This window comes from Coffea eugenioides, chromosome 2, assembly GCF_003713205.1.
Source record: "Coffea eugenioides isolate CCC68of chromosome 2, Ceug_1.0, whole genome shotgun sequence".
NCBI lineage: Eukaryota > Viridiplantae > Streptophyta > Magnoliopsida > Gentianales > Rubiaceae > Coffea > Coffea eugenioides.
This window is the reverse complement of record NC_040036.1, coordinates 6,973,264-6,982,553: the sequence shown is the minus strand read 5'-3', so window position 1 is coordinate 6,982,553 and position 9,290 is coordinate 6,973,264. Positions and strand designations below refer to the sequence as shown.

The following is a 9,290-nucleotide window of genomic DNA, read 5'->3' as shown; positions in this document are numbered from 1 at the left end:
TTTTTTAAAAAAAAACATATAAAAATTGAAAAAGAAGAAGTGCATGGACCTGCCAAGTTAAACTATAAACTAAACCAGACTAATTAATCGAAGCACTGACCAATAGGAAATTCGGTAGAATACATCCGTTTTGTTGTTCTGGTAGTTAAAATAGTGTATTATATTAGGAAACGCCGACGAATCAGAAAAAGACGGTTTTGGGGAGTAATTGTTCATCACACAAACCGACATTTTCCAATAAGGTAATCTAAAACACACGCCGGCCGGCTAATTAAAAAGACAACCGCCAAGGGCAAGTAGCCGTAATAAAATATGAAATGTGTATCCAAGGAGACAGCTCTCCAACTCGTCCGAATGGGTTTGCAGTACCGGAGGGATCCATGGCCTAGCCGACTTTTCTCGGAGTGAGGAGAATGACAGCCAACGTCCAGAATGTAAATAGTTGGCTCTTCCTTCAACAGATCATGATCTTTTTGTACTGACTAAAATCTTAAATTCGTCGAAGGAACTTCTCACCCTGTATATTTTTTAAGTGCAAGAGGCAATTCTTTAACTCTTTAGTCTTTTATTTTTTTTTTATCAATTTTACTGATAGAGGAAGATCTGTACACAGTATAGTTTTCCCCACTTTAAGCTGGAAATTACATTTAGGTTGCTCATGAATGTCGCACTGACAAAAGAATGGAATCTATTTGTCAATAAGTGAGCAAAAGTAAAAAATTTTTTAAAAAAATTATGATGGGGCAAAAGATAATTCTATTCCCTTTTATCTCATTGAAGAACTGATTTTTTCAAGCCAAATGAAATTTTTATGTTATTGGGATCCTGATTTGCTTATCATTTTGACTGTTGCAGACATCGAATCCCGTCGCAGCTGCGAAGACCCGAAGGCAATGTTAATGTCTCCCCAGTGCTAGCAAAGGCCTTTGCATGTACGCCACGCGAGATTTTACTGTCGGAGATTTCCACAGTTTCAACACACGTAGTTGGATCATAGAAGATGCAGCACTGTTAGAATAAAGGATCATTAAATCAGCCATCAGGTTTTGACGATTTTCTGTTACCGCGAAATCTAGTAAAATTACTGCAGCTGTGGAGGAGTTCAAGGAAGACCGAGCTGGGATTCGCAGCAAAAAATCTCAGAGGATTCTTCTCCTTAATGTCATCAAAATGCCACTCATTTAATTCTTGATCCTTGCTTTTAGTGCTTTTACCGGAAATAGCAGCGGTGTGACGTGTAGCATCCCTGAAGTCCGTCCCCTGTCTTCATCTCTCCTTTGGCAGTCGTAAGTCCAAAACAATACTCATAACGAGGTACAACTTTTACTGTTAATACTAGTGCAAGTTATTAATGCTTCTGTTGCAAGTCAATAATGTATTGGAAGTGCAATTTTAGAGACTTGGAGTATGGATTTAGCCCGTCCTTAACCATGACTGAGATATGAATGACACTCCATTTTATTATAATGATGAAGGCAATAAAAGTGTCATCATAAAACATTGTAAGTATCATTAATAATTGCCTAATATTGACCGTGAGGGACCTTGTGGATGTTGTTTTCAACCGAAGAGGGGCAGGAACGGTTGCAATTCACGGCCAATATTTGGCCAAAAATTTTTGTACAATTCATATTTTATCTTATATTTCGATTTTAACAATATGTATGGGATTCACAAAATTTTGTTCTAAAGTTACACGTTGTTGAAAATAACTTACACCATATGCAAACAAAGTTACGCCGTGTGCAAAATGCACATAACTGTGTTTATTTCCATTTCGGAAAAAAACAAACCCATTCGCTGGTGAGGGTGTGCATGGGAGGGGTTAGGGACTTCTTATCCCACATCGAAAGATCGTGGGGTCTTCACTCTAGATGTAAGGTCCATAGGGGCCCTGTTCTATCACCAATTGACTGAACAGTGGTTCATTGTGGGTCTCCCTTAGATTGCTTTCGGGCCGATTTTTCGTTTAATCCTGTGTGTGGTTTAATTAGTTGCGTATGTGTGTTTATTTCCATTTCCGAAAAAAAAAAGAAAAGCACATAACTGCCTTGCCCCTGGTCCTGTTTTCAACGAATTGCAACCGAAGTCTGAACCCTAATCCCTAGATAGATTGAATGTCTACTCGAACGAAAATAAGAGAGAGAATCATCCACTACGTTTATCAAAATATGTCTGGCTAAATAATGATACAAATCAAATCATCCACGCAATTTATTTTCTCTGGAGTTTTAATCATTTCTCCGGTTACGAGAACTCGAGAAGTTCATAGATGATGCCTTTGTTTGTTGTAACCACCAGTATTTTGGATTTTAGATCAACCAAAATAATGAAGCTTGGCAAGATTAATTATGACGCGTCTCGTGTGGTACGTATTATATACCAGAAATTATTAGTGGTATATATTCGAATCAAGAAAAAAAAAACGTATTATTCAGTTTTAAAATCAGGTATTATTAGTGGTATATAACTCAATTTAGGGATAATCATTCTTGAATGTTGATGAGTATGATTGGTTGAGAAAATTTTTTTGTAAAGTTTAGATCATATGATATACATTATCTTTAACATTTTGTATTTAAAGTGATTTACATAATTAAATAAAAGACTTATGTTTTTATTGTTAGAATAGTTGTACTAAAAATCGTATATGTTTTTGACGTGTGTATACTGTCTTGCTGCAATATCCATTTTTACCTCAATTCCACAATATCTAAAGCCTTGTTTCATAATCCAATTTAGCACTTAAATTTAATGAGTTCTGATCTTAACATATTCAGACGTGTTTGATAATCAAAACTAAAATATCTGAATTTATTAAGTGACACTGAATTTTCTAAACTAAATTTACTTCAAAAAATAAATAATAAACTATTCACTTATCACTTAATATGATATACACTCAAATATATCAAATTTAATATTTAACAATTTACTAATTTAATAATTTCAAATTTCAACTGTCAAATTTTAATTTTACCATACACACCCGCGAGATGGTATGCCAAAGGTCAACGGCGCAAGTATTAAATTAACAAGTGTAAGTGCAATAGCTAGTACACGTGCCCACCAGTCATGATCTTTTGAGTGGCACAACAACAACAAACCATTCACACATACATAATCCACCCCACAACATGATCCAAGGGACAGGAGAGTCATTATCAACTGCGCGTAACTTTCTTTGTACATCGTGTAACTTTTTTTTCACAGGATGTATTTTCACAACAGATAGTGGTGAGCCCCACACTTGACGCGAAAATCGAGTTACATGGTGTAATCTCAGCCGCACAAAATTTTGAGGGCAAATCTTGGCCCTTAACCGTGCAGGGACATACTGATGACCGTCCCTGCCCCAAATCCTATCAACTACTATATGACAATCCTGCCAGCACAAGTTGCTTAGTCTAATCACAGGAGATTGTGCGTTGGAATTTTACCGCGAAGAGTTGCATTGATGAGTGATTTATAAAAACGAGCATAAGTGATTCATGATTAGAAAAGCATGTTTTAACTTTTAATATGTAAGGATGATTAGAGTCGAACTTATTCAAAAAAAAAAATTTTTTTTTTTGGTTTAAAAAAACATTCAAGTCATTCCAGATTTACGAACCATGATTAAAAAAATGTAAGAAATCCGAGATCATTATTAACCAAATCCAACACCAATGTCACCACTGACAGCAGCCAACTGTTTGAGCCATTGTGCATGCACCCAACTCCCTATATATAGCCACCGTTTCCCCCTTCCTCCTCAGTCCCTCACTCCTTAGTTGATATTGTCCACCTCCCAAGTGAGAGCACCCAGAAAGAGAGCGAGCTCTGAGTGACTCAAATTTAGCATCCACAATACTAGAAAAGCAAAGGAAAACAAGAAAATGCTTTTCTCTACCATGTCTCGCACAACTACTGTCTCCAAATGTAGCATTTTTCCTTCTGAGGATTCCACTTTAGGAGACCTTAAACTCTCCGTTTCCGACCTCCCAATGCTCTCTTGCCACTACATCCAGAAGGGCTGTCTCTTCACTCGCCCTCCCTTCCCCATCTCCGACCTCATTTCACTTCTCAAGCGCAGCCTCTCCACCACTCTCTCTCACTTCCCGCCCCTCGCCGGCCGGCTCTTCACTGATTCTGACGGCCACATTTACATCACCAGTAACGACGCTGGCGTGGATTTTACCCATGCAAATGCTTCCCACGTTAGAATTCGTGATATTCTTGGCTCCATTGACGTTCCTCATCAAGTCAAGGAATTCTTCTCGCTTGATGGTATGGTTAGTTTTGAGGGCCATTTTAGGCCTATTTTGGCGGTTCAGGTGACCGAGTTGGCTGATGGAGTTTTCATTGGCTGCTCCCTGAACCACGCCGTCACTGATGGTACCTCCTTCTGGAACTTCTTCAATACCTTTGCCGAGGTGTCTAGGGGAATCAAGAGGATTTCCAGGACTCCGGACTTTAGCCGGGAATCTGTTCTGATATCACCGGCGGTGCTGAAACTCCCCACCGGTGGCCCCAAGATTACCTTCGACGCTGACGCACCGGTGAGGGAGAGGATATTAAGTTTCACCCGGGAATCTATCTTGAAGCTGAAAGCTATAGCCAACAACCAGAAATGCGAAGTCAATCGCGTCGTTGAATTGATGGGGAAACAGAGGCACGATCCTCTAGCGAGGCTCGACGGCAAGATGACGCCGTTAACCCAGCAACAGAATAAGAGTAAGACTACTGAGATTTCGTCATTCCAAGCACTGTCCGCGTTACTGTGGCGGGGAGTGACACGCGCCAGGAAATTACCAGCTTCCAAAACGACCACGTTCCGTATGGCTGTGAATTGCCGCAACCGGCTCGAGCCGAAGCTGGAGCCGTTATACTTTGGGAACGCAATTCAAAGTATCCCAACGTATGCTTCTGCTGGTGACATCCTGGCTCATGATCTGCGGTGGTGCGCCGAGCAGCTGAATAAAACTGTGTTGGCGTACGATGACGCTACGGTGAGGAGCAACGTACAGGATTGGGAACGGGACCCACGGTGTTTTCCCCTTGGGAATTTCGACGGTGCGATGCTGACTATGGGAAGCTCTCCTAGGTTCCCCATGTACGATAACGATTTCGGGTGGGGCAGACCCATGGCTGTCCGGAGCGGGAAGGCCAATAAGTTTGATGGTAAGATTTCGGCCTTTCCTGGACGGGAAGGCGGTGGGACCGTTGATCTGGAGGTGATTTTGGCACCCGAGACTATGGACGGTTTGGAGTCCGACCAGGAATTCATGCAATACGTGTCGTCGGGTTATTAGTGAAACTGGATGAGGAGGTCCTGCTAAAAATATCATTTGGGCAAAATTAAGAGCACCCGGAGCAAGAAATCAAAGATGATGTGAGAGAAGAAATTGTCTGAAAGTAAGGGTGGGGGAGAACGAGACATGGGCTGATTTTGACTCTTTTTTTTTTTTTTTTTTTGGTGGAGTTGTCGTGATATATTCCTATAGTGTCTTGTAATTGTCGTTCTTAATTATGTCGTAATCTAATTAATTAGACTTGAGTTTTAACGGAAAAGTTCAATGTAGGATGTGTGGCTGTTGGCAGGGACAGGACTAGTTAGTTGTTGACTTCCTGACATTTCAATAATGAACAAATCAACGCTGGACTAACTAAAATGACTATACGCATGCCATTCCTGGTGCTAGGATTCTAAAACGAGAGATCAAAAGAGACAAAGAAAGTAAAGGAAAGAGCAAGAAGGTTCGATATGCAAAGTGATGGCTCTTTACTTTTTCTTTCCCTTTTGGGAAGATTGCAGTTAGATAAGGCCAAGTGCTCTGAGCACATTAATATATATACCAGTGAAGAAAATCTAACGTGGAGGCATGAGTGTGCTTGGACTGTTCCTGCTTCCTAGGATTACTGCTTTTTGGGATTGGAAAATTTTTTTTTTTTTTGCGTATTTATTTGTATGGACGAAGGAGGGAGCCGCCGAGGACCGCAATTATCAGAATTCTATTCTCATAGTGGAGTACTGGATGCCATTATGACTTCATGCGTCTGCGTTCTGCGTACCGAATCCAGAGTCCTAATCAAGATTCTAAATATCAAAATCATTTGGGGTCAAATAACAGGGGAGTTCTTCGGCGCGTTTTGAGTACTCTATCCATTCATGAGTATCAATTGAATTCACCATTAATATGTAGAAAGAGATATCGATTCTTAGATGATTTTAAGAGTATCATACTTGTGAGTATCATCAGCTCATCCTTGATCATGTAAAAAGAGATATCAACTCTAAGATGATTTTAAGAATTTAAATTACTGAATAATGCAGTAAAAATCAATTAAATTATAATTATGAGTATGGTGCTTAATAGGGATGATAGAATTGTTCCAAATAACAACCTCGCCAAATACTAGCCCTGAACGTCATACTATACTAGTTTTATTATTCCCGTTGTTCTATTGAAAATATTATACTTTTCATTTTAAAATGTTCAAAAATAACTAAGTCAAAGTTATTTTTGATATCTTTTTTTCAATGTTATTCCCGTCTTTATTTAAATTTAATACTAAATTCAAACTTAAAATTTGAAATTTTTAGGGTAATTTTGGAAATAAGTCTACTAATATCATCATCAAACCGCTACTTTTAAAAAGTTGAAATTTCGAGATGCGACGGACAATTCGAGATGGAAGGAGTATCTTTTTACAACTTTAATTTGTTTGGTACAATTTACTTTGGCCTAATTTACCTACCCTTTATTTGTTTTGTTTTGGCTTTATACTCTCTCTCTCTCTCTCTCTCTCTCTCTCTCTCTCTCTCTCTCTTTGTTTTTTTGGGTAAGCTAGTTTACCTACATAAGTTTCAATTACACTAAGGGTCCGTTTGTTTCGGGTGAAAATGTTTTCCAAGAAAATATTTTCCTAATTTCCCGTGTTTGGTTGCACAAAAGTTACTGAAAACATTTTCCTATGTAAAATATTTTCACTCATCTTATGGAAAACAACTTCCCTTCCAAACTTACTGAAGTTGTTTTCCGAAATGCATGCATCCCACATGTAGCATGTTCCAAACTTACTGAAAACATATTGTAGTATGTTTTTTTTTTTTTTTTTTAGTGTAAACAGGATGATTCGAACTCAAAACCTCTTCCTTACACTCCCTCCCCCGTACTACCCAACCCAACCCAACCCTCCCCCTAGTATATTCAAAATAAAAAAAAAACGTCATCCTGCTCATCCTATGCTAGTAATTAATTATGTATAATAGGGACATTCTTTTCTAGAGAAACTTTCAGCAGTGTGAGTGCAAGATATATGTCACAATAAGCATTGCATGTGATTGATATTTGATACTAAATGGCCAGCAATATGTTTATTGCTTAAGGAGATATTTTTTATTCATATATATATTTCTCCAAGATTTTTTAAAGTTAAACAATGAGATAAATTTTCTTATTTTGCATGGGAAGAAGTATGTAGTTATAATGTGTAAAAAGTAAAGATAGAGATAAAAGTGAAAATATTTCAAAAGTTAAACAAACACCAGAAAAATGAAGTAATAAAATATTTTCAATAAGCTAACCAAACACTTGAAAATGATGAAAGGGAAATGATTTTCATGGAAAATTACTTCCACGGAAAATATTTTCCCAAGGAAAACATTTTACTTCCAACCAAACAGACCCTAAAATAGTTCTAATCTACTGGGGGTTCTTCTGTAAGTTTGTTTTTGGTACCTAAATACTATGTGGTTTATGGTTCTAAAAGGTATTATGAATTTAGAACAACACCTGAAGTTATGTTTTCCATTTTGTTTTCATCCCTTGGACCCGTTTGGTAATGTTTATATTTGGTGTTTTTCAATTTTAGTATGTAAAATTTGACAAACAAAAACAAAAAAAAAAAACAGAGTTTGTTAAAATTGTTTATGTTTCATAGAAAAGAGAAATATTCATGAACATGAGCCTTATTTTTAAAACACAAAAAATGTTGTTACCTAAAATAGAAAGGGAAAATCGCCAATTTAGTCCCTAAACTTTTTTTTCCGTCAATTTAGTCCCTATATATTATTTCTAGCCAATTGGATCCCTAAACCTATATATCGGTTCCAATCAAGGATCTTTGCAGCGGCGCCACCGTATAATTTCCATTAGGTTCATAATCGTGCAATACAAAAGGGGCATTTTAGGGAATTCCATTCTGGCGCCTTTTCCAATTAAAAAGTAAATCGATGTAAAGCCCAAATCTAGGTACTACCTCTCTTGCACCAAAGAGAGCTGTCCAATTTTTGCAGACCCGCGTAGAAAAAGCACTGTAATTCAATGCATTCGAGAAAGAATTGGGACAAAGCATCCTCAAGCTCAGCCAGTGATCAATTTATTAACACCGTCAAAGGATCAAATGGTTCAGAAACAGGAAACTCGATTTATGAAGGAAACGAGAAATACTACAGTGGAGACAACATCGTGCGATGCTATTGCCAAGAACAATGCCGAATTGTGACTGCTTGGACAGAGGCAAATCCATCAAGAAGGTTTCATGGTTGCAGAAATTATGGGGTAATTTTTTTGTATGTGCATAAAGTTTAGAATTTGTTAAAATATTTCTTGTCTTTTAACTATGAAATGGTGGTAAATGCAGAAACGTGGTGCTTGCAGATTTTTTTTGTGGTATGATCCACCCATACCCCAAAAGATGAAAAATATAATGGGTGCACTTTTAAGGGACCTGAGAAGTGTTGAGAGAGAAAACGCAGCATTATTGATTGAAATGAACAAGTTGAAGGCAAAAGTGAAAATATTGTTTATAATTTGTATCTGTTTTGGCGTTTTACTTGTTTTTGTACTTGGAGGCAAGGAAAGGAAGAAACAAGGTTTGCTGGAATTGAAGATGTTGCAGTAGTTTTGAAGAATGTATGGAATTGTATGGTTCATCTGTACTTTAAAATGAAGTAAATACAATTGAGTTTTCATCTATGTTTGACTCTGTTTTGCTTCTGGATTTGTTATTACTCTGTTTTGCATCTGGATTGCTCATGTAAGTTTCTGTGACAAGTTCAATGTTATGCTGACAATGTTGACTGAAGTGGAAGAATTGCAGAAGTGATGGCCATTAAAAAATTGGGTAAACAACAAAAAAGCCCCCTGTGGTTAGGCAATCATACATAAAAACCCCTTGTGGTTTCATATCATACCAGTCGATACCCCGTGGTTTGAATTAACCTGAAAAGTGGACGGAAATCGTCAAATATTCGGCGTGTGTCTTAAACGAACTGCAAAGGCGCGTGCATATGCGAAAAACAG

General features: G+C 37.8%; 2 protein-coding genes across 2 annotated transcripts; both read left to right on the top strand.

The window, feature by feature from the left end:
- The first annotated feature begins 3,783 nt into the window (after positions 1-3,783).
- LOC113761195 (BAHD acyltransferase DCR) lies at positions 3,784-5,547 on the top strand. The gene has a single exon (XM_027304064.1). It carries the CDS (start codon positions 3,879-3,881, stop codon positions 5,292-5,294), a length of 1,416 nt encoding a protein of 471 aa, XP_027159865.1. The 5' UTR covers positions 3,784-3,878; the 3' UTR covers positions 5,295-5,547.
- Positions 5,548-8,044: 2,497 nt separating this feature from the next.
- LOC113755457 lies at positions 8,045-8,889 on the top strand. The gene is made up of 2 exons (XM_027299466.1): positions 8,045-8,546; positions 8,629-8,889. The coding sequence occupies exons 1-2, from the start codon at positions 8,310-8,312 to the stop codon at positions 8,887-8,889; spliced, it is 498 nt and encodes a 165-aa protein (XP_027155267.1). The 5' UTR covers positions 8,045-8,309.
- Positions 8,890-9,290: the final 401 nt, after the last annotated feature.